This window comes from Python bivittatus, unplaced genomic scaffold (assembly GCF_059951505.1).
Source record: "Python bivittatus isolate LINGU-HERP-01145 unplaced genomic scaffold, Pbiv_v1 ctg000160_np1212, whole genome shotgun sequence".
NCBI classification, from domain to species: Eukaryota; Metazoa; Chordata; class Lepidosauria; order Squamata; family Pythonidae; genus Python; species Python bivittatus.
The window spans coordinates 4,162,496-4,187,433 of NW_028277076.1; the positions used below are offsets into that span (position 1 = coordinate 4,162,496).

At 42.9% G+C, this 24,938-nt stretch overlaps 1 protein-coding gene across 1 annotated transcript in view; it reads right to left on the reverse strand.

Moving 5' to 3' along the window:
- CACNA1B (calcium voltage-gated channel subunit alpha1 B) overlaps window positions 1-24,938 on the reverse strand; it is a 145,005-nt gene that overhangs the window by 84,133 nt on the left and 35,934 nt on the right. Inside the window, exons 4-8 of the mRNA XM_088146959.1 lie at window positions 19,400-19,491; window positions 17,987-18,139; window positions 16,281-16,465; window positions 5,350-5,453; window positions 681-796 (exon numbers count right to left, since the gene is read on the reverse strand). Coding sequence (XP_088003085.1) covers window positions 681-796; window positions 5,350-5,453; window positions 16,281-16,465; window positions 17,987-18,139; window positions 19,400-19,491 — 650 coding nt within the window. The remainder of the gene's footprint in view (window positions 1-680; window positions 797-5,349; window positions 5,454-16,280; window positions 16,466-17,986; window positions 18,140-19,399; window positions 19,492-24,938) is intronic.

Sequence of the window (24,938 nt, forward strand, 5' to 3'; positions counted from 1 at the left end):
TCCAGGCTTGCCATACAGGCTGCTGTGCTAAGAACACCCCCATGGGGATGAGTTCATAGCTACATGGCACTTGCCTTCTTTCAGTAGAAGCAACCAGAATGCTTTCAAGCACTTGATCGGGCAAACCCAACCATATATGAAAAGGAAAAATGAAATAGAAGAAACGAAGTTACAAATCATGAATGGCTGGGTTATTGTACCTGCCCTGGAAATGGAACACAATTGGCCCAATGTTATGAATGGAACTAGAGAAGGAATGGCAGGAAATCACAGCCGAGTCACGTGCAAATCAGTTGCATCTCTGCCAAGTGCAAGTAGGTTCCTCTAAGCAGCGACCATCCAAAATGTCAACCAAGACATCCTCTTTTCAATAATCACTTACCTTGCGCAGCCTAACATTTGCAGTCTGCAGAAAGCATCTTAGGCAGAGATCCCAATGGGATCTAGCCTTTGCATCATCACAATGCCAGTTACGCCTTTTTTTTTATGTTTGTGAGATAACATGGAAAGGGTAAGATTTTCCACGGGGTCAGTACATTGCTACTTTCTTCATTTGTCCCTTCAAATGCCTCTGATTTTTTTCCTTTTCTGAATTTGAACAATATTCTTTCTGCATAGGCATCTTCCCTTGAGAGTGTTTTTATTTCCAGCCCAAGAAACGGGATTTTTTTCCGCCTTACCTGCCTTAAAGATCCATTCCAAATAGCCGTTGAGTTCTCTCTCAATCTGCTGCTGCCTCCGGAGTTTTAAAAAAGCTCGCCGGTTTTCAACTCTCTCTCGTTCTTTGGCAAACTCACTGCAGAGAAGAAACAAATAAAAGAGTGCAACCCTCATCCTAATTTAAGATTCCCAGTAATCATTCTGTCCTTGCAATGGGGATGTGCAGAATAACATTTAGCAGTTCTACCACTAGGAGCTGAGCCACATATTCAGACAAATCATATGAACAATCTGAAGATGCCACCTCCAAACTGAGAAAGTTGTGACCTCTTCCCTTTGGAAATCTATCTAGCATCCACTTGGAAGAGACATTGGAGGAAAAAGAAACACATGGGCCCGATTCTATAAGTGACTTTAACTGCATTTCAATTGGCATCGGTCCTTTTGTTAAAACTCCAAGTGTTTTGTAGGCCAAGTCAAGCTCAACATTTCCCAATTGTTAAGAAATAACCACCACTTGGACCATTATTTTTCTTGGCTTTGCAGAGCCAGCAGAAATAGCTACTCGGGATTGACCAATACATTTGCATTGTCTCATCCCAGGTAAACCCACCCACACGTCTGTCCTTGTGATTATGATTTTCTCGGCTGCTGTACATATGTATTCTTTGTATTGTCCTCAGCCCGATTTTCCATCTTCTTGGATTTTCCTTTTTTAGTACTGTTTTTAAATTTTAGATGTATTATGTATTTTATATATATTTAAGGTTTTAATGTTTTTTGTAAGTTGCCCAGAGTCCCCCATTGAGGGGAGAAGGGCGGGGGAGAAATTTGATTAAATAAATAAATAAATAGATTTTATTTGGGTTTGGTTTTTAATTAATGTTATGATTGTCCCAGAGTCACTTGTTCTGCAATAGGCAGCCATAGAAATCAAATAAAGAAATAAATATTGCTACAGATCAACTCCGTCTAACTGGTGAGGGCGAAAATCAATAGAGCTAAAAGAGATCCAACTCAGGGAAACTCTGAGGTTTGCGTGGGCGATAGACAAATAAGGACAATGTATATTATCTTTATAAAACACAGAAAATGATAGACCAGGGGGAAAAAATAAAGCGTATTCTGAAGTCCTTGAATATTAAGTAGTTGCTGGAAATTAAAACGGAGGGGAAATGAGTAGGCAGAATCTTCTGAAGGAGAAAATAGCTGGTTCTCTGGACAGGGGTAGTCCTGCAACTAAAGAGGCTATAAAGCAGCATTTTATATATATCTTATTTGCATATGTGTGTGTATAGGACCTCTTTTGTTGGTCTAGGCTTCAGCATTGAATGGTGCAACCTACAAGCAGCTCATGCTAGTTCTGTAAATCAGAGAAGTGTGCTTGCTCCAAATCTCTCCCTTTGCTCCTTTTCTCCCTTCCCCTTCCTTTTTCTTCCCCATCCACTCAAAAATGGGCAATAAGTTGAGCTGAAATGAATTCTGCAGGTGGGGACACTAAAGTAGGCCAAGAGAGATAGATGGATTGTGCAAGAAGCTAAATTTGGAACCTATTGTTACTGCACAAAGAATGATGTTTAAGAAGGAAGACAGAGTTTGAATGTATAGCAATATGATTAAATGAGGGCTATATGACCTCCTGATGCCACAAAGCTAAGGTCTGAGCAGAGAAAGGAGGTGAAAGTGACAAGAGAAAAAAAGGAGAGAAAGAATTCCACTTGAGATCTACTACTGAGTAATAGGCCTATCCTAGAAGAAACGTCAGATCATCAGTCCATCAAGCTAAACATTTTACCAGCACCACAAGGAGAAAACTTTCCCAGCCCCACTGGAAGATGCCAGCATTCAAACCTTGAACTTCTTCATGAAAAACGGATATCTTACCACTAAGCTATGATCTATCTCTTAAAGCCTACAGTTACAGAAAGCTGTCTTAGATCAGATCAGATCACTGGTCCAGCCAGATCCACATTGTCTACTCTGATAGGCAGCAACTTCCTAGGATTTCAAGCAGAATTATTTCCTGTCTTGAAGATGCTGAAAATCAAAATGGGGACATGATCCATGCAAATCAAGTGCTCTGCCCACTGAACTACAGCTGGTAATCTGGTAAAATCTAGGGTCATCAGTAGCTACTTTACGTCAAGTAAGATACGTGGTCCATCCAGGCCAGTAACGCTGATACTGACTGGCCAAATTTCTCTAGGGTTTCTGACTTGCAGACTTTCCCATGACAACCCAACTTGAAAATGCCAGTGATCAAAGCTGGAGCCTTCTCCATGTAAGTCAAGTGCTTCAATAAGGGCTACAGTCAACCTCCTATCACCTTTGCTGTTTTATTTGATCTGTGCTGCCATGTTCGGTTGAATATGGCAGATGCCTTTGGAATTAGGGCTGAATATGTTGATAACCAACTGCCACCTAGCACCACCGAGACATGCAAACAGGTTTTCCATTAAGCCATGAGAAGGTCAGGAGAAAGAAGCACCAAGTTTGAAGCAGGAGGTTATAAGAAGGTCTGCAATTTCACTCTTCTTGTAGACAATCATCTGTTTAGAGCAACTTCTGTCTTAGCGCATAATAAATTGTCTTAACTAGCCATGCCATGTGGCGTATCTGAGAATCTTCAGCCATGTTTGAGCTAGTTAAGGAGAGTTCCTTTTGGGAACCAACTTTGACCCCAAACTTGTTTCCTTCAATAAACATGGATAGGACAAAGCCAACCATGTGTTGGGGGAGAAAGAGAAGAAGAAAAAGAAAGGGAGGGACTCTCTTTCCAACTGCATCAGTCATGTAGCAATGGAAAACATCCCTTCAATTCCCATTTCCAGATGCTTTGATCTGAACTCTTCCCAATTTTGCAATGCAGATGACAACATAAAAATGCACAGGTACGCATATATCATGAGAGAGTGTGAAGAGGGAAACACACACACACGTGTCCCGATTCTTCCAAGTACTCTCTCAGGCAAAAGGATTAGAGTCCTGTCCTTCTTGACTGAGACACATGAGGCTGTGTTGGAGGGGAATTGAGCCAAGGAGGAGGTTAGGAAGATTGTCCTAAGAAGCCTTCTTGGAGCAACCAACCCTAGCATCTTGCTCCGAAATCCCTTCCCTTTAAAAAACACAGCTTCATACTGCAGCACCTGCATTATTCATATCAGCCCAGCAGAGCTGGGGAATGGAGGAACAGATTTCTACTGAAACTCAACAGCAGCACACCAGACTCTAGATACCCACCAGGTGGAAGATCAGACCAATCCAGAATGTAGAAAGGGACCCAGAGGCAGCGAGAGGACAATGCATCCCCTGTGCCATCTGTCTTCATTAAAAGGGGAAGGGGACACATCACGATTTTACAGACCCCGGCTCCACTAAAACTGTTCTGATCTTTGCTAGAAAATGGATACCTTAACAAAATGGCATTAGCATCGCTGCTTATAACGGTGCACAAGGACGTGTTAGATTTATACTCATTCCCTCGTTTTGCAGCTGCCTTGATGTTTCTGTTGTGTTAGAGCTGGTAGTGAGGATCAAGATGAAGAAGGAATTCTATATGCATGTGAATTGTCCCATAGGATTATAGCATTGGAAGGGACCGTCAGGGCCTTGTAGTCTGTCCCTTGCTCAGCGTCGGAATCTGGATTAAAAGCCTTTTGGACAAATGATTGTCCAGCCTTCGCTTCCACACCCACCATGAAGGAAAGCCCCAACCTCTCTGGGACTCTGCCTCCATTGTCAAACTCTCTTCGTGTGAGCAACTATTAGCACCCCCATTCATCACTAGACTGTCCGGGCTTCAGGTATCAAATTATTCCCACTTTCCTGGGGAAAAGTAGCCAATTTTATTTGGAGAAAGAAAAGGAGAATATTGATTTATAAACAGAAATAATAAATTGAGCATGTGTGACCAACCTGTCTCTAAAATGTCTCTAATCGGACTTAGAATTCAATACTTTCCTGTTAGATGGTCATCTGGCAACAAAATAGATCATTTCCCCAAGGAATTGATTTACCCAAACCCCTCTTTTGCTCATGAGAGTGTGTTCTTCCACATCTTGCTCCTCGGTGGGAGAACGATGACAATAGATTTAAAATGCAACTTCCTGCTCCAGTTTAAGCATGGGGAACTAACAAAGTCTTACCTTCCACTCACCATTTTCCCAACCCTATAGCTTGGGTCTAACCACTGTTTCCTTTTCTCACATGCAAATGCATTCAAGTCTGATTCTCAGTTAAAATGGATTTGACTGACTGAATAGCAGAATAGACCGACTGAACAGCAGTCCTTCCCTTAATATTCCCTTAACTAACACTTTTTTGGTGGATTTTAATTGTGCAGGTTGTCCTTTAAAAAAGAAGAGCTCTTTATGTTTCCAGGTTTTGGCTCCACCTCTTCAGCAGTGCTACCTTTCCCCTAGAAAACATAATTCCACATAGTTCAGATATTTATCCCACCATTAAAAAGAGCTGTAAAGGACCATGGAATCCTAGCTTTTCTTTCCCTTTGCCTTCCCCACCCATTTTCCCTTTATAACGTATCAGCATATACATTCTTGAGGGCAAGAACTTCCTCTTTGTTTTAATCTCTAAACTAGTCTGGGTGCCCTTCTTTCCGAAGCATGGAATGGAAATTCATCCCACAAACCCACGAATACAGCGTAGAGGAGAAAGAAAAGGGGTCCTTACCCTGATAAGACACCAAGAACCAGGTTAAGCATGAAGAAAGAGCCAATGATGATAAGTGGAATGAAGTAAAGCCAGTTCCACATGTTTCCTGCAGCATCGTTAGTCTGGAAGAATAGAGACGGATGTCAGTGGATACCAAATTCACGTGCCTCACATACAAAGAGATGGTGCACCATTTCTAGAGGTCATGGGAAGAGGGGTGTCATTTCTCAGATATTGTAGTACATATACAAATCCACATACGTGGTTGCTAGGAGTGGAAAATGAATTGATGGCACGTAATCGATCAATCAAAACACCAGTGTACATAAGCGTACCAGGTTGAGCAGGAATAGCCTAACAGCAATTTTACAATTTGCTCCAGTGCAAACAGAGATACTCCCATTCTACGTTCGACCATGTAATTTTTTGCCTGAATACATTCTGGCCAGTCAATCAAGTCTGTTTTTAAGGTGCTCAATCCCATTTACTCCCTCCCACTCCCCCCCCCCCCCATTAAGGAGAAGAACTCCATTCTCATGGAAAATTCTCCATCTTTCCCTTGTCCCTGCCAATTTAAGATTTAAATCCTAAAAAGGCTTCTGCTCCTGCAAACCTAAAGTCAGATGATCATACCGGGGCCTCAGTAGTCAGCAATTAAGTGGAGACAACTGGAGAGTAACGTGTAGTCTTCCAGGTGTTGTTGAATTCCTATTAGCCTAGTCATGCCTGGCCAAGCAATGTCCAATCACACATGTTGCCTACACAAGTTAAAGCTCAGGAGCAAGGACTTGGGTGAATTCAAGGAATGATCTGCAGTCACATTTTGTGGTCATCAATAATTGTGCCTTCCTGATTTCAGGACTAAATTATTCTCCCATACTTGAGAATAAGTATAATTTCTGTTATTAAAATATATATTGACTTAATAAAGTAAATAATAATATAAACTGAGTATGCGTGACCCTATGCACACATTGCCACTATGCATTTTTAGAAAAGAACAACCATGTTTTGCATAGGAACAGCTTGGTCCAAGTCTTCTCTCTCTGCTCCTGATTCCCAGCTGTGCAGGGAGTGGGCTGAATTTTTTTTCTCTCTCTCTCTCTCTCCCTAGCAGATCTGCATCTACATGCATTTTCATGAACACTGAAGAATCACGCAGAGCATAGGGTCAGGCAAGATATCGTGCTCCAAACGTTGCTGGATGCAAGTCTCAAAGGGGATTCAAGGGACGTTAGAAGCCTGCAGACCGCAGCTTGCTCTTCTCCACATTATAGGATGAGATGGAAGCTGAGATCTTAGCCACGTTCCCTTTTCTGGCCATCGGAAGGGTTAATCGCTAGCCTCACCTTTACGGAAACACAGAAGTCACATCTTGCTGCCAAATTAACAGTCAAGATTCCTTTTAACCACCCATCTAATCCCACAAGGGCATGCTTGGGCCATAATAAAATTAACCCAGTGCAAAAGAGAAAAGACAGAGCATTGCAAAGTGCGCAAATCAAACCAAACCAAGAGTCTAGGAGGAGGAGGTCGTTTTTTCCTCCTCAGCAGCCTTCCGAGGGCAAGACTCACAGAGACGCCCTGTCTCGCTCGTTAATGGCTGGAAACCAAAAGATGCAATCAATGTTTATACCTTCAGTTAAAAAAACATTAATGGCTTAATGCTCAAAGGGTTGTTGACGCAGCTGATTCCCTCCACCCCGGTTCAACCACCCCATTATTCTGAAACTGACACTGCCGAGATGGAAAATGTAGATTACTTGTGATCCCTGGTGGGAGTGGGCATTGCATCACCAGTGGGAGGTGTCTGATGACTCCTAGGTGCCCCTTCACCCCATATAGTTATTTGACAGTCTTGTATTTGTAGGGTAGCCCAGTCAACGTCTGCTGTACACTTAAAGTATCCTAAAAGGAATGGAGGGAGGATCTTTGAATCCCCATCAGCAGCTGTTATATGAGCAGGAAAATGGGTGGCTGCTCTCCCCACCAAAGCTCAACAGAGCTTAGCTTCAGAAACGTAGATGTTCTATAACAGAATGCCAACAGACCAAACACTGTATCTTAGCTTTCCCTTTCATCTGAATAATTCACTGGAAGCCAGAGTAATTTCAGTAGAAATCTCAGGAGAGAGAAGGTACTCAGCCAGACATCGCTACTCAAGGTGGAAGTAAATATAGGCTATTTGTCTTTCCAGCAGGCAGGCAATGTGTTTAACCATTAGTCACCTTACTCTGATTAGGGGTAATTTAAAAGTATAATCTTACTTAAAAGGGGAACTTTCCCAACCTGGGAAAATCCACTCCTCCCCCTGCTTCAGAGCTGGGTTTACCTTTCATAGAGCCTCGGGTTCCTTTCCCACTTCTGCTAATTAGTCAATTTACGTTTTTTGTTCATTTCAGCTCACCCCTGCCCCCACTGCCTTGCCCGTGAATAAACGGAGCTGGCATCGGCAGAGGCAGCAGGATCATCTTGACTGGAGTCCAGAAATCTCAGGGGCCCAACTACTCCTGCCACATTAAGGCAAATGGGCAGAGGCCTTCGAGATGTACGTTTTTACTGTAAAAAAAAACGGAACAGCTGCCACGCGGCGCTTACGAGAGACCTCGTCACCTTTCCTCCAGGTAGTAGAGAACATAATAATAGAGGAGCAGGCTGGATCAGATCCAAAATAACCACATTATTGAATAGCATGCTTCTCGTAAATGTATCTGAGAACATTACAAGCAAAGGAAGAAGGCCAGCTGTTGTATTGCACGGTATCGCATTGGTACAATACTGTAAATAAAATCTATCAGCGGTTTCCAAAAATGGAGATTTGCCAAACTGGACTGTACCACAGCCCAGAGGGCAGCATGGAAGGGAGTCCACCAACCTCCATCTTTCTGCAGAAACTTTCTAGAAGTTCACAACTCCATGTTATGGCCAGGACTTCTTCTCCCTAGCAATTCACCCTGGGTGTGTGTTGAACCCTTCCAAGTCAGCTGTAAAACTCACCACCTCAAAATCTCTCTGCTTGGACAGCCTTCCTGAAGCCACCACAAAAGCAGCAAAAAATATGCCATTTTTGGAAGAGGAGGCCAACAGCTGCAGAGTCCACTCCCTGACCCAATCATTGACAGCTTGTTCCTTTTGCAACTGTTCTTCTTGAGAATTGTTTCCCGTTTGGTTCCCATGTGAGCAAGCTCACAGTTTTCATTATGGTGTTCATGCTTTATTATCTGCGTTCCCAAAATTGGCTTGAGCAATTATTGGGGCTCTTTCCCCTCTCCCCCCTCGCTTTTAATTCTAATAATGGTGTTTTGATGAGTGAACCATTTCTGGCACCCTCTCTCTGTCCTTTGGCACTCTCCTCATCAAGGGAAAGGAGCCAAGTGTCTTTGCTTGGCGTTTCCACGCTGGACCATAACGTCTACTTCCAGTGCAGCTCTCTGGGGCTTCCATGAAGGCAAGAAAACCTGCATTCTTGGTTCATGGAGATTCACAGCCAGGATACCTAGCTCAGCCATAACTTTTGTCCCAAGCTGATGAACAGAGAAGGCCTCCTGAAGCAGCCACCTTGTAAGCACCACAGCATGAGCTCAACTTTCCAAACTGACCCATACCTTTCCTGCTTATTATAGCAGAGAAGGAAGAGGATTAAGGGTTTGGAATAAAGATAGAGAAAACTGGAAGGTTGGAATACCTACATCAGATAACATGTCTTATTTTTTCCTTCAGCTCTGTTCCTCTTTCACCTATGCCTCCACGCGCCCTGTCTGTAAATCAAAGGATCAGCCTTGTACTGGATCAGATCATTGCTCTAACCCAGTATTGCCTGCATGGATTGGCAGTATCCGCTATCCAGGGATTTAAGTGGGTTTTTTTTCCCCAGTCCTACTTCCCTAGAAGTGCTAATGGTCGAACTGGGACCCTTCCACATAGGAAAGCAGTTCCTTCAAAACACCTGAAGAGACAGCTCCCAGCCTTCAGGGTTCTGAGTAAAGCTTTGAATTAGCACAGGAAGCCACTTCATTGCAATTCAGACCATTAGTCCACCCAGTCCTTTCTTCCTAATTAACACATTTTCCCCCCTCTTTTCTTGTTTTTAAAGGCAGTGGGAAACCAGAGAGAAAGAGAAAGGAAATATTTCTTGGCCAGCCTGTAATTCTCAATGGTAAATTAAAGGTTTAACAGGGGCAGGGAGACAATCTCATGAATAAAGCAACACTGTGGGTCCATGCTAGTGCCGGGATGAATGAATTTTTTATCACTCGGCTGTTAGTGCTTGGGCTTTTATTGATTTATCAGTGCCTTAAAGCTTGTGGTTTTCTCTCTAGCTTTCGAGGCTTTTTCCTTCTTCCTGGAGGGTGGGGGGAATATGACAGACAGCCCTGCCCGCCCAAACAGAAGAGGAGTCACTGATCTCCAGGAGGTGAAAGAAAAAAAGAAGCCCAACAGCCTCCACCAGCTAGCAATGATATCCATGTCACCAAGCTTCAGTTGCCTCCTCAGAACATGGCAACCACCCCACGCACCTCCTGCTGGGTGCTTCTGATTTCCCTGCCAGTTTCTGCGTTCCTGGTTTGCTCTAGGGCCGTACCTGATCAAGCCTATCAAAAGTTTCCAAGATCGGCAGCATCAGGTCTGATGAGTCCTTGGATGAGAAGCCACCAGAGCATTCCAGGGCTGTGGGGAAGTTTAAAAAAAAGAAGCTCCAAGGAGATGACAATGCAAACTACTTAGGTACTGATGCCAAGAAAATGGCATATTTACATCCACGTAGCCACGAAGACCAGAACTTGACTGGTAGGCGTCTTCTTCTTGACACAATAGTATCTGGACTGCTTTTCTTTGGGATCTACCCTCCTGGAGGATGATGTGGAAAGGAGCTACGGATCACCAATGCTATTTTGGGGAGCAATCTTCCTTTGCTCAGGTAGTTTCCTCTCCTCCGCCTCCTCCCTCCACCTGCCAAGTTGGCAACAGTTAAATCTCATTAGTAGAATGAATCTGGGACAAGGCCTGTCAACCTTGTGCCCTAATTGGTTATTTATAGCAAAGGGGCTTTTCGGCCCTGATTTAACACTCATGTTTGTCTGGAAATTTATAGTGCTTGTCTTTATCTATTAGCTGGGTTTACTAGATGATCGATTCTGACAGCGCTATTAGCAAATCTGTCTTCTGCTACTTACATGGAACAGATGGGACTTCCATTGCAGTTGTCTGGGAGCTTGGAATAAGCCCATCTTCTTCCCATCTCAATATTTGTTCCCTGCACATTTAGGTGGTCCAAATTTGGCCCTCGCCATTAGGACGAGAGATTTGCTGTCTAAAGACTCAGTGCGTTGATTGCAGCAACTGGGTCTGGTTTGAGATGATCTTTCATCTAAAGACCCCTTCCTCCCTTAACTTCACTGAATCTAGCATTATATCCCCAGCTCTTTGGGAGAATCTGTTCTGGCATTTCATGAACAGCATGGAACTCACCATCTTATCAGTTTTTAGGGCTGTATATGCAGACAGCTACTAAGCAGAAGCCAGGATAGGAGAGTCAAAGCTGGATAGAGGAGTTAACAGCTCAAAAACATTATGGTTGTCCAAGCAAAAAGTGGACCCAAATGGACTTCAGACTTCACCACCACCACCACCACCACCACTCAAATTTGTAGGCAGAGAAACAAGGTGGATAGCAGTTTGTAAGAAATGCTCCAAGGTCAGAAGAAATTTGCTGGAAACTTCTCAAGGGCTGAACTTCCTTTTGGTGGTGATAGTAGCACCACTACTGAAGAGCTTCCTTCTGCAGGGATCCCTCCTGAAAACTTCTTTTGGGATTTGATGGAAGTATCGGATGCCAAGGAAGCTGTAGTCCTTGACTGTATAATGAACAATAAGAGGTTCACACGCACCTCTCACCCGATTTGTAAGGAAGCTAAGTGCAAGAATCCCATAGGACACAATTGATTATGTCTCCAAAAATTTCTCCTTTGACATAATTTCTGAATACAACCTAAAGGGAAACAATACAGGAGAATTTCTCTGCTTGGCACTTCTATTGAGGAGAACTAGAGGTCAGCTGTGTTACCCAGACTGATGCCTCATCTATAGTAATTCACCAATCTACAGTAGTATCCTCCAGAGACAACTTGCAACTTGCTAGCTGGGGCTCTTGGAATCTATTGAACAAACATGCAGAGAACCCCAAGTTGAGAAAAGTTCATTTCTGGTACATTTCTTGACCCATGTCATGGCATCATGACATGTATCCTGCCTGCAAACATCTGCTTCCAAGTCCTACAAGCTTCTCTTCTGCCCCTGTTTTTTTCCATGTCTTGAGTTCCTGCTGAAGTTTCCCTACTCTGCTCCAGTGGCAAAACCCTTCTAAGGCAACCAACCATGTTTTGAAAATGGCTATCCTGAAATAGAGTTTAACGGATGGCCATTTAAATTTGCATTTGTTTCAATACAAAAAAACCTTTGAAAAGGACATACAATTAGTTCAGCTACTTCAAAGCCAGCTAGCAATTGCTTGGTTGGCTTTGGGAATTGGTTCCACTCCAGCATCCATTCTCAGCGCAATCAGTAGTGGTGCTCCTTGGCTAAATCCCTATGCAGCTGGGCATCATTGTCTAGCACCCATCATCTGGGACTTTCCCTTTTCTGAATCAGGTGAAGAATTTGCCAGAGCCAAGCTGAGCTCCAGGCCAGCGATTCCAGTGATATGGTTTGAAAGCGCATGACATGCCCTTGTGGAAACTATGTTGATTTAGGACTGGTGTATGTGCCTTTATAGCAGGGACAAGCAATCTCAGGCCCACAGGCCTAATAAAGGATTGAGAACTCCACCAGTTCCGTGGAGATTTCAAGTGAATCCTGAAGTGCCCTTTCCCTTCCCATCAGTGCTCCTGCTAATGCGACTGGTATAGACCTTCCTCCATCAGAGGAAGTTCCTCCTCCTCTTCCTCCATCTCCATGGAGCACTCTTCCTTATGCAGGAGAAGATGAGGCACATGGGCACTTATCCCCAATCTCTGCTAAAACGTGGGTGTCATCAGGAATGGACCTTTCATCGAAGGATTCCATTTTTTAAACTCACTCTCTCCCCAACATACGATCTACCCCACCACAGCTAGTAGGACTAAGTCCACAATGCTAAGTACCTGAGCCACAAATGGTTAACTCGGTACTGACCAAGTGAAGACTGAATTCTAGATTAGTTCAGCTTGGTTCATTATTCCAAGCTGGAAGTTTTCCTTCCTCTTGGATAGACCATTGTTCTGACAATATACTCCTTCATAATAGGAAATCAACAGAAATGAGCTCTTAAGGGGTTGAAAGAGAGAACTGACAGGATTCAAAACAAGGTTCCCGTGGCTAAGGCAAAGCTTTTCACCTATACAGGTTCTCAAAAATCCCATTAGGTATTCATGAGAGAAGAGGACTTCTGGGAGCTTAGACAAGTGAGAACCTGACATGCTGCTCCCGTCAGTAGATACTTGGGAATGGGGATTTAGGGATCATTGGAGCAGAGACATGCTCCACTTTTCCCAGTTCATTCATTTTCATAGTGCTTCAAAAACCTTATTTATCCCAGCTTTCACTCCTGGAACAACTGTTTCCTCCAAAATCAGGCTGATACAGATGCTTACATAGCAGAAAGATATTTCTTTTGCTTAGCCATGAGATTTGCTCACCTCATTCTTTCCTTAAGGCTACTAATAGTCATTCTTTATTTATCGTCCTCGATAAGAAGGGCCTTGCTTCTTTACCCGCCATTAGCAAAAAGGCTTAGAATTAATTTTCAATGCCATGAACCTCTGGGACCAGTTCAAAAGAAATGGATAATGACAAACAATATATTTTCACACTTCTATCAATCCCCCTTATTCCTCCATTCTCTGAATTGCTTCAGGACTTACTCTGGAGCCATACATACATATTTTTCCCCTCTAATTACTTTCCTTCCCTTTTGTGAGTTGGGGAAATAATATTGGTTTTGCCAACCATGCAAAAAATCTTTAAACTCATTTCAGGCACCATGTAAAGTTTTCAGGGTTTCCAGGGATTGGATGGGTCCCCCAAATGTTAACACAGTAGGAGGGGGAAAGCTCTCAATTCCATGGGGATTAATAACTGATAGCTCTATTTTATTTTAATCCAATCACTATTTTTGTCCAAACCTTCCAACATTTTGGAGTGCAACTCACGGCACATTATTCAGAGACCCAACGTGTTCCTTCATAAAAATGAAGTTACACACTTCTGCATTGAGAAAATAGATTCCTAGGGACTTGAATCCTCCAGCTGAATTAGCTTTTGAATTGTTTGGGCAGTTGGGAGGGGACCTCTAAACCTTTTTAAAAATCAGTTCAGAAAATCAGATGCAATTCAATGCTTTATACTGAAGCATCTGATTGCCTCTGTTTCCCAAATCATTTCAAGTTGTCAGATCAATTATCTGAATTAAGTGACAAGGCAATGGGATCTTAGACAATATCCACACTCTTAATCATTACTGTCTTTATGCCTTGACAGAATGGAATGATCTTTACCGTCTTCTAGTGTCTGTAAGGAAGATACATTCCTGTTGAAAGAATCTTTACCCCATAAATCTATTAGATTCAGATTCTAAGAATCTAGCCAGGCAACATTGAAGTAGGATCTTGTATTCCCTCATTGAAATAAGTGCTGGTACAGTTTTCTGAAGGTGGTGCCTAGATAAAATCAATTTCCAAATTCCCAGATTTATTTATTTAAGCCATTCATACGGTCACCCCTCTCATTACAGCATAGCAAGAGAGGATATTAGCAGGCTATTTCAAAGTGGGGGGGAAAATTCCCAATTTAAGATGCATTTAAAGTTTTTAAAGCATGTTTTTCCAAAATGGTTGGAGGCTAAAAACAATATGGACTCCTACAAAGTAACCTTCTGTTATACAAAGATGCTTATTTTTCAAGAAGTATACCAAAAATGAGGACGAAATCACAGAAACACTCCATTTTTAAATAAGATCAAAATCTCTTGTATCTGTATGATCCTGGAATGATAAACTACATAAGCTGATTATCGTTTTACAGGTACAAAGCATACATGCATCTCATAGAATCATGATCTATGAGCATCTAATCTAACCCCTTGCTCAGTGCAGGATCTGCTAAAAAAATTCCATATATATTTGGAAACTCTTGTGACCAACCACCTCCTGCAAGAAATAAAAGCCTTCTGCAGCTATTTGGAACAGTAAATGAAAAAATGCTTTTTGAAAATAGGAGCCCATTAATAGAATATTTTGACAATGCCTTATCTAGTTACATTCAACTCTGTATTTACCCAAGAATGTCTACTTATTAGTGGGAAAGAAGCGATTTATTCTAGATTACTCAACAGGGATCGAAGATGAGCAATGGGATGGAAAAGGAAGGGAGGGATAATTATTTTGTTTCATCATGAATTTTTTTAAAGATCTGCCCTCTCTCCCTACAAATACAAATGTTATTAATGGAGTTAAAGAGCAACCGATTTCCCCCTCCCCTTTTAAATGTCATGAGATTCTCCACAGGATTAATAATTGCCAAAAAGCAAACAGAGGTCTGCTGTCCTAACAAACTGAGCCAAGCCCGCAAGATGGGGGCCTTCCCATCATCTCCCTTCCTTATTCAGGGAAATGAACTGATCCTGGGAAAGGAGATCCACAAAATAGGAAAGGTGTTTCAAGTTTGGTATAAATCAGCTCCCCGCCATCCACAAAAGACTGTTCCCTTGGAAGCTTTCCAGCTGGAGCAGACTGCACCCATCCACTTCTAATGCTTCTAACCCAACTTCTGCGCTTCTAATACTTGAAGATAATGGACCATCGTAGTCAGGGTGTTAGGGTATCCGTCCTTCTGCTTTATCCAAAAAGCCTAGTCATTTCAAAGGGCATTTCTTGAACTCTGTCGTCCTGTGCCTTACAAACCCAGAAACCCTTCTTCCGCCTCTCCTCAGCCTTGTCCTTTCAAGAAGGCAACACCCTTTCACAGCTTCTTCTCAAAGCCTCGTGGATGCGTTAACCTGTCTGCCTCCAGCATAAAACTCTTCCCAAATAAAACCTGGGTAAAAAGCTTTCCCTTGTTTCAACTGAAAAGGGGGGAAATGTCACCACTCCTAGATGACTAAGCTGAAAACAAACGAAGCAGCAAAGACTGGCGGCACTCAAATCCACAGCCCCTCTTTAGAGCTCCTTAATGGAGCCCAAAGGCAAAATGGCTTCTAAGCCAAACTTCTCCCTCCCCCCGCCGTAAACAAATGCATTCAAAGCACCTAGTTTCCCCCAGATCTTATAGTACGGTATTGCTGGATCTGAGAAGTAACTCCCTGAGTGTTTTTCCAGTAAATCTGAAAGGATATTTGACTCCCAATTATGTAACCATAGCAGCAGCTCAATTATTCTCTCCCCCCACCATAAATTATATATCTGAAATGGAGAAAGCCTGGAGCAACTCAGAGGGGGGTGGATTCTGATCTGGAAAAATGTGCCATCTCCTTCCAGTTCTAGTACTTAGAGCAGAGCCTTGAGGCAGGGCCTTTTTTTAATCCAAAGCTGGTCTCTTGGGGAAAACATTCCAACTGATGGATTCTAGCATAAAGCAAAGCAGTTCCCATAAATATGAAGTTTGCCCAGCACTCGTTACAACTTTCCAGACCAACCTTATCATCCAACAGCATATAACCTAGTTTTGAGATCCCAGAGAAACAAAACCTTTAACAAAAGAGGAGTTATGGGATCCCTGCAAACTTTTTAATGCAGCGTTCCCAAAAAAGGAACCCTACCGAGTCCAGCCCAAGTCCTCTGAAATCCAAAATGCTGTCATATGATGGCCAACTGAGAAGATCCTAAGCAGGATATGGGAGTGATATACTTATGGCTCTCCCCTCCACAGTATGTACTTAATTGGATGGCCTTTGCTCATCTGGCATCTGCAAAACTTACATTATAGAGGATATCGGTCCATCCCTCCATGGTGATGCACTGGAAGACGGTGAGCACAGCAAACAAGATATTGTCAAAGTTGGTGATCCCAAAGTTGGGACCTTCCCAGTATTTTTTGCATGTCCCTTCTTCACAGCGCCTGGCCGGCCAGTCTTCACCACATGGGAAATCTCCCAGTCTCTCACCTGCAGAGAAAGTGGAAAATTCACAAGAAAGATGGCAAAACTGAATACGAAGCTTAACCATTGTCCTCCCTCAGAAGCAAGCTAGAGCAAACATTTTGCTTTCTTCTGCCCCGAGTAACTCTAATTTCCATATCTGCGTGAACTTCTCTCCTAGCTTGATGTTCTCCAAATGTGCTGAACTGCCGTTCCCACAATCCACATAACACCAGAGGCGATGGGCTTAGAATCCTAGAGTCGGTGGGGGGCACTGAGTCCTCAGGTCCACTCCCCTGTTCAGTGCAAGAATCCAGATGAAAACATCCCTGTCAGATGGATATTCGTCTTCTGCTTGGGCACATCTAGTGAAGGGGAGGCCATCAGCTGACTGGACTACTGGTTCCTCTGCTGAAGTGCTCTAATAGGCTAAAGTCAAGTCTACTGTATGAGACAAAGCTAGAGCTAATGCAGATATATAGGTCAGTCTTTGGGACAATAGCAGAGGACTCCACTTGAAGAATGAATAGCCTCCAAAGTGAGCCAGCTTGCCAGAGTTTGAAAAGTGCCGAAATACTCCTTGCCACTTAAAAGTAAATTTCTCCAAAAGATCCTTAATACAAGTCTTTCAATTGCATAACTTAATGTAATGTAAGACCTTTGAGTCTTACTCTGTCTGAACTGTCCACCTGTGGCTGCACAAAAGGTCACACTATCTCAATGGCTGTGCTGAGAAATGGATACCATCTGTGAAGATCCTGGAGCAGACCTTTATAACTCCTCTCATCAGAATGAGCAGGAAGAATTTCCAGTGCAGCAGGATTGTTTATCATATACATCTAGAAATCAGTCATTTATCTTTCCAGCTAGAACAGGGAGGGGAAAGCTTTCAGGTCGTGAGGGCCACCACTCAGCCTCCTGACCTTCTGGATGGAAGGAAGGTTCATGCAAATAGTCCCGTGCACTTGGTACCAAGGACAGACAAACTTTTTTTCCTCTCTTGCTTGGTTTTTAGGAAGGGCAATGTTTGAATGATAATCACTGGAGAAGATGTGATGGGTTTATTTTGGTAGCAAGATTAAAGGTGGGAAAAGGAAGACTATAGGAGTCAAGAGATTATCTTCACCCTTACACCAAAGCCATACAACAGTGCATTACCAACACTGGTCTGTTTGGTTGGCCAAATTTCAGCATTGCAATCTCAGAGTGGCGTGGGGATTGCAGATGAGGGGACTTGGGGCCACTGGCCGCCCACCCCTCATCTAATCAGCAAGATCACTACCAAGGCATAGAGCAGTGTTATACTGTTTAAAACAAAAAACTTGCATTGTGTTCATTCAATTCTCGTGAAGATAAAACCAGAACCAGTGGCCTGCCTGAAACATGCAAGGTTGTATTCTGTTTCTAACTGTGTGATAAAGCCACTCACCTATTCCTTGAGTGTTATAAGCATAAGAGATCTGGCAACCGTTTAGCTCAGCATTTTCTCCCACTATGTGCCCTCCCCCCAAAAAGCTGTCTTGTTAGACTGGTCTTCCCATCACCCACCTGTTTCATTGGAGAAGCAGGCTTTATGAAACTTGCCCATGTAGAATTCCAATCCAATGATAGCAAACATCACAATGGCAAAGAAAAGGAGGAGGCCAATCTGAAGGAGAGGTACCATCGCCTTCATGATGGATTTGAGAACAACTTGTAAACCTGAGCAAGAAAAAAAAAATCAGTCCATGGAGAATCTTTGCAAAGAGAGGATTCCAACCAAGAAGTATCTCAGGAAGGAAGCAACATTCCCCAAGCATTGCTAAATCATAGCCTAGCTCTCTGGGGTTTTCCACCAGCTTGGATTCAAATCCAGACCTTGATTTGGCTGCACAGTTGCACCCAAATCATCCAGATCTCAGGCACAAAGACCGAATCTTCACAAGGGCCTACCCAAGGGTGCTGACTTCTCAAGCAACTCCCCCAAGGAATATTTCAGCAATTTCCTGGCAGAGGAACCCTCACAAAACTTTAGCAAATCTACAGTATCACCAAATGTTGACAATTTAGCAATTTCTGAGTGATGCAAATGGGGTGGGGTACTCTTTAACTACAGCATTTGTAGGAAGAAGAGAAACCAAGTCAACAGCTGAAAGAGAAAGGAATAACACCCAAAGTTCTACAAAATTGAAGCACCAGGTCCTAATCCTCCCCACTCCCCATTTAATTGCTTTAGTTTGTCTTCATGTCTTTTCTTGGCTAATCCCCAAAAGAGACATCAGTCAGTGGAAGCATCAATCAACCCCTATGTCCCTCCTTGACATGAGTCATCTTTTCAGTTAAACTGAGGGAGACAAGCTGAAGTCAAGGAGGCTAATAATTTTAGGCAGAAAGTGCGGAGCCAACCAGAGCTGGTCCCAGCCAACTGCTGAGAATCTCCTTGGCCCCCAAGAGCACTTTTTCAGGCCAAGAAACGTCGGTGCTGAAGCTCTACATTGCACAGGTATGGAGTTAGCATCTTTTCAACAACTTTTTAAAAATGAAATAGTTGCCACCGAGGGCCAGAAACTTCCTCTCTATTTGATTTGGCAATGGGCCCAAATGGGTGGAAGCACTTCATCAGAACTGGCTGAGCACAAAAAGGTGAGGAGTCTGATCTGGTTAGCCTTGGGTGGGAGACCTCAACAGGAAATCCAACATTACAGGCTAGACTGGGAGGATGTAAAAAAGATCCCATAAGACGCACTGGCACAGCATTTCCATATCTGTGCCAAGAAAACAACAGGGACACATTCGTATAGTCATCAGAAGTCAAGCTCATTTTCAAGTAGACTTGACTTTATTTTCACACCATGAGGAGCTTCAGAGAACACCCACCCCAGCTGAGCCAAATAAGCACTGTCCATTGGAAGGAGAGGAGGTGGCAAGGCATGATGAGAATCGGAATCCAACTTACACCACCCCAGAAGTTCCCCCACTTACTTGGGATTCCTGAGACAAGTTTCAGTGGTCTCAGCACACGGACAGCTCTCAGCGTTCGAAGGTCAAATTGGGTCCCAGCTGTAGCCAGAATCCTACCAAGGACAAGAGAGAAAAAGAAAAAAGCAGCATTAGAATATCATCTTGCATCTATCCGTGATACAAAAAGGGCCCACAAGGATTTTTCTGGTCATCTCTCAAGGATATTGCCTTCAACGTGTTCCCAGCCCAGAAGTGAGACAGACAAGCTGCTGAAAGGAATTTGAAGCAATAACCACCAGTGCTCCAAGAAAACTCATCTCAGATTTGCACCAGGATGTGGTCCCTTTATCTATCACCTTTGATTGCTCATTTATAAAAAAAGGAGAAGCCAACATATTGTCCAGAAGTTCCTCATCAGACCTCCTCATCCCTGACCCAATAGTTCTCAGATGGCCTTGGGGGTGAAGTTGCCCTTCCCCAATTTCTCTCCTTCAACAGGTTGTCCCTTGACTTCCCAAGGGTAGTTTGAAAAGACAGGTGGAAGCATAGGAAAGGTGGACCTACCAATCTATTGCCACATTCTAGGTAGCAGATGTCCTACCACTGGCCCTTTCTCCTTTTTTTCCCCTATGAAACAGAACTCATTCCCCAAATAACAATGGGTCATAGCAGAAATGGGGCACCAGATACCACCCCACATCCATTTCTAACCCTGCTGCAATTTAAGAGAGTTTAAAATGCAAAACTATGTTCATGCTTGGCGCATTCCCCATCACCAACTTTATGTAAATCCATGTTTATTTCTTTGATTCAAATGCATCCAGATATGTAGGTCTAAAATGGGGGAAAAAATATTTATTGTGCATCTTACAACTAAAGTCATGCCCTTCCAATTAAAAAGAGCTATCCTGTCACATTTATAAAACTGAGGGGTCTAAAACATCTATGCTGCATTTCAGAACAACAAAAATAAGATTTATCTTCTAAGGCAAATCCATGTCGTTTTGCCCTTTCAAAGAATTGCAGAGAGTGAAACACAATCTCCTTTTTGAAATTCATACCGCACCTTGAATGGTGATGCAGTTTCCTAGCTCAAAAACATATCCCAATGCTTCAATACAAATGGAGGGCAACAACCACAATGCAAACCAAACTGCCAATAGAACCCGGGGATAAAAAGGTACGTTGCTGAAGAAAATTGCTTGCACACCAAAACATGTGTGCAAGCAGACACACTCTCAATTGCACACACAATGCGATCCAGCAAAGTTCTTTCCCCAAGCCTTGCAAACTCTTGCAGAAACATGGCAAAACAAACTTAAAATCAGACACTGAGTAATGGAGATAGAGCAAAACAGACACATTGTTCTCATGGCTACACCATCCTACCTCACTAGAATGCTAGCAGCATCTCTAGAAAGTATTTGAAGATTAGAGGAAGCTAGAAGTATTACTCCTATGCATTAGTAAACAGTTCCTTCACAGGTCATGCAACCCAATTCATACAAAGTTCAGCCTTCTGTTTCCGCCTGCTTCCTTTTTCCTGGCACTGTCTTACTGGAAACTCTTGGAAAGTCACTGGAATGAGTAATGTTACTTTAAAAAATGAGAAGAAAAGGGAGAAAGAAATTGAGAAGGGAACTGCAAAAAGAAACCGGGTTATGAATCATCTTGGAGTCTTGGGAACTAGTCAGGGTATAAATTTTAGTAAGCTATTAAAATCACCCACATCCCAAGAAAGGATTCTTAGGAACAAATAGAAGGGGTAACTACAACAAGGAGGAAACTGCAAATGCAACCAACAGGTAGAGGAAACTGGTGGATGAAAGATCTGACATCCTTGGGCAATTGCTTGGTCTAATTTCTTAAAAGGTCATAGATACAACTGCCCCCTCTCTTTTATTTAATTTTTTCTTCCACGCCAAAGAACCCACAGCACGTAGCTCTAGCTGGCATTTCAACTTCTTACAATGCCTTCATGTCCATCCTAAAAGCTGCTCCTATATCCAGAGCGTATCCTATATTCTGCCATGCCTGCAAGACCAATACAACACAGGCCAGCTCTCACTCTAGGTTTAACCATTAGCACACTCATTCAGAGGAGTTGAGCTCATGCAGCAGAAGTGGGCAGGTTTTCCAATCTGCATCAGGGCCAACCTAGACAGGTTGTCAGAGTCCTGAAATTTCCACCTGCCATTTCGTGACTAAATTCCCCCACCTCGCCCTGCCAACAAAGTTTCTTAAAAAGGAGAAAGACCTGGAGGCTCCCACCTGGACAACACTAGCTTGTCAAGGCCCCATGAATCTATCAAGCCAAGTTATTCTGACCTCCCCTTCCACCATGATTTTGTGCAGTTGAGAATCCTTTCTTAGGACCAACCTGAAAAGCTACAGAGAAGTCCAAGTATCAAGTACAATCCATTGAACAAGGACACAAGTAGCAAGATACACACCACCAAAAGAGAAGCTGTGAACTGACATTATTCAGGAACCTGAAAGCTTTTAAGCCTGAACTTTCACAGCTCCACCCCCAAGTGGAGCACATTCAAGAAGCCCTTACAAAACCCCTACTCATGAGCACAGCCTTACTCCCAAGGAGGTCTTTTCTCATGAGGAACTCTATTGCTGAGATAAGCCCTCCTTGGACCATTGACTGAGTGTCTACCTGCTCTACCAGACAGTGACTGATTTGGCAGTTTCAGTGTGGAGAAGGAATCTGCACGTGCTTGCTTGAGACAGTGGACTGAGAAGGTCTTTCCTAAGTGCAAAGGTTCCCTCTGTTCTTCCTCAAGTAATTGCATGCCACAGCGAAGTGCGGCTTCGATCTTTCTCCAAAAATGAGCTGGGTTTAGAAAGGATAGTATCGGTGTGGCCTGAGTCTTTGGGAGAACTGCATCTCTGTCTCGGTTGCCCTCAGAAAGACTCTTGAGGGGATAAAGGAAAGGAGAGAGAAATGTCAGCCCTTTTCTATCTTATCTGCCCAGGGTTAAAATAATCCTTTGGTGTCACATGGTTGAGAAAGGCAGGGAACCGTCCAAGGAGGAGATCAGAATTTTTCTCTGGCTTGGATGAACCTCCAAAATGGAGAATGAATGAGGGACCTGTTAAAAGTCACCTTGTTTTCAAAGCAGACTTTAACCACTCCTTTAAATTTCCAAGCCTGCCCTAACTAAAATCCTCCAGCAGGCGGAAGATTGAAAACACACTAATGCTCAGCAAAATGAAGGATGTCTTCATGCTCTCCGCCTCAAAAGAGCCACCCTTTCGCTCTCAGTGTTTAACTTTTCCTAAGCTTATTCATTTTTATTTTAAAATTCGGGGAAAGCTTATGGTCTCGGCAGGTAACAACAACCTTGTCTGAACTTGGAAGCTAAACAACACTGTACCTGGAATGAGACACCACCAGGAAATCTAGAAAGGTAGGACACACGGGGAAGTAAAAAAAAAAAAAAAAAAATTCCTGGCAACCTTTTCTGTAATGTTGCCAAGAAAACAACAGAGACACATCCATCAAGGCACCAGGAGCCAAATTTGACTCAAAGGAGACTTTATCCTTTCAAGTTCTTATGAAAAAAATGAATCAACTGAAATTCCAATCATTGGCAAAGACTTCAGAAGCCATCAATCCAGCAATGGGAAAAAGATATTGCTTAGGAATAAAATTAGAAGTTGTAAATTGCTGGAGGAAAGGGCAGATGAATCCAGTCCAAGCTGTATTCTGACTCTGTTTATTAACTGCTGTAAAGGTATAGATCAAAGTGATAACTCTTGGGGTGTGAAATGGGAGATATATGAAGTGTCTCCTGTTGCAATACCTCATATCTTAAATATTAAAGTATTATTTTAAAAGGTAGTGACTAAATGCATTCGCAGTGGCCGAGGAGGACTAGCCACATCCAGCTGAATTTTTTTCCCAAAAGGGAATCATCAGGGAATGGAATTTGTCACAACAGACAGCCCCACTTGGAAATAGGCCTTATTCCCTCCTTGACTCCACTGAACCGGTTCCATGATTGTGTCAGGAGCACAGAAAGACGGTCCTGCGTGAAAAATTTCAGAGGCTTAGTTTGGAGAACAGAAGAGAGGCAAGGCCGTTGTTTCCAAATATCTGAAGGGGTATGATGAAAAGAAAAATGTGGCTGTGGAGGACAGGAATAGCGTTTATAGAAATGAGAAGGAAATAGATGATGGCTAACCTTTGGACAGTAATATTACGGTTAGAATAAGTTGTGAAGTGACGGGAGGTTTTTCCGTCGGAGGTACTGGATTTAGATCTGTGCGTGCCCAATCTTCCAGACTCCAAGGGGCTTGCAGCAATTTTAAAGAATGCAATAATTAAACATTCAGAGTTAAAATCAAACAAGAGAACAGTCGTCTCACAACAAAGTCATTACAAAATGTAGGTCGCCTGTCGACCATCCTGCATTGCAATCCTCCAGTGAACAGAGGGTCAGACAAGATCGTCTGCAATATACTTCCAAGTCTTTGAGTCTGGGCAAAAGGGTTTCTGCATGCACGCACTCCCCTCTCAAAAAAACCCAGTGAAATTACATTTTGCTTCATGGATAGCAGGATACATCTGCCTGCTCCCTCAAAGATTTTCATTGGCTTTTGCGTGGCCCCCAGTTCCTCCTTCAGCTTCCACACTCAAAATCCCATTGAGCAAACAGATTCTAGTCATGAACGTGAAACAGCTGTTGTGGGTGATTTCTCAGGAAGTTAAAAGGAACCATACCAATTTAAAAAAAAAAAAAAGTGACCCTAAAGAATTGGAATTTCCTTGCTTATGTATTTATTTTCCAGCTGAACGCATCCAGTTCAGTGTATCCAGGAGCCACCAGACATGAAAAATCATTGGGTAAATATCTTCTCACCATCCCTGCAATTAACTAAATGCTCCTTTCTCTGCTCAGTGCAATGCATTCCTGCTAAGTGATGAATTCTAGATGAATTCTCTTCCATCTGTCTGTGCTGATTATTTTTTACGTTACTCTCAATCAAGGAGCCCAGCTACGTTCTAAGCAAGATCTTTGCCATGCCTCTTGTGCTTTGCAAGATAATGAGCTAAGCTTGAAGTTTGCCACCCAAATCTTCCTTTGTGACTCAATGGCGCATACGTGGACCTCTCCAGTATTCTGTAGATTTAAAAAGAAAAAAAAATCAGGACAACTTGTGAAGCTCCTGTTCCCAAAGAAAAGGTCATTTCCAAAATCCTAGCAATGCTGTTGTGCAAAAAGAGGAGGAAAAATATCTATTTTAGCTTCAGCTTGACTTGGCCATTTTCCAAAGGCATATGAGAGCTGTCAAGGCAAAAAATGTTTGCACTTCTCCTACAGTGTGGAACTTCATATCCAGTTTCACCCAATTAACATAGTTGGGGGACAAAAAGTGTTTGTATACCTTATTTTGAAAATCATTACAAACTCTTCGGACTTGCTTTTTCTGCTAAGGTACCTCCCCCTTTTTTATGTAACTCAGACTTCTGAGTCAAAAAAAGGTAATAATAAACATTTCCAAGTTTAAGCTATCAGGAGTCAAACTCGATTTAAAGAAGCCTTTG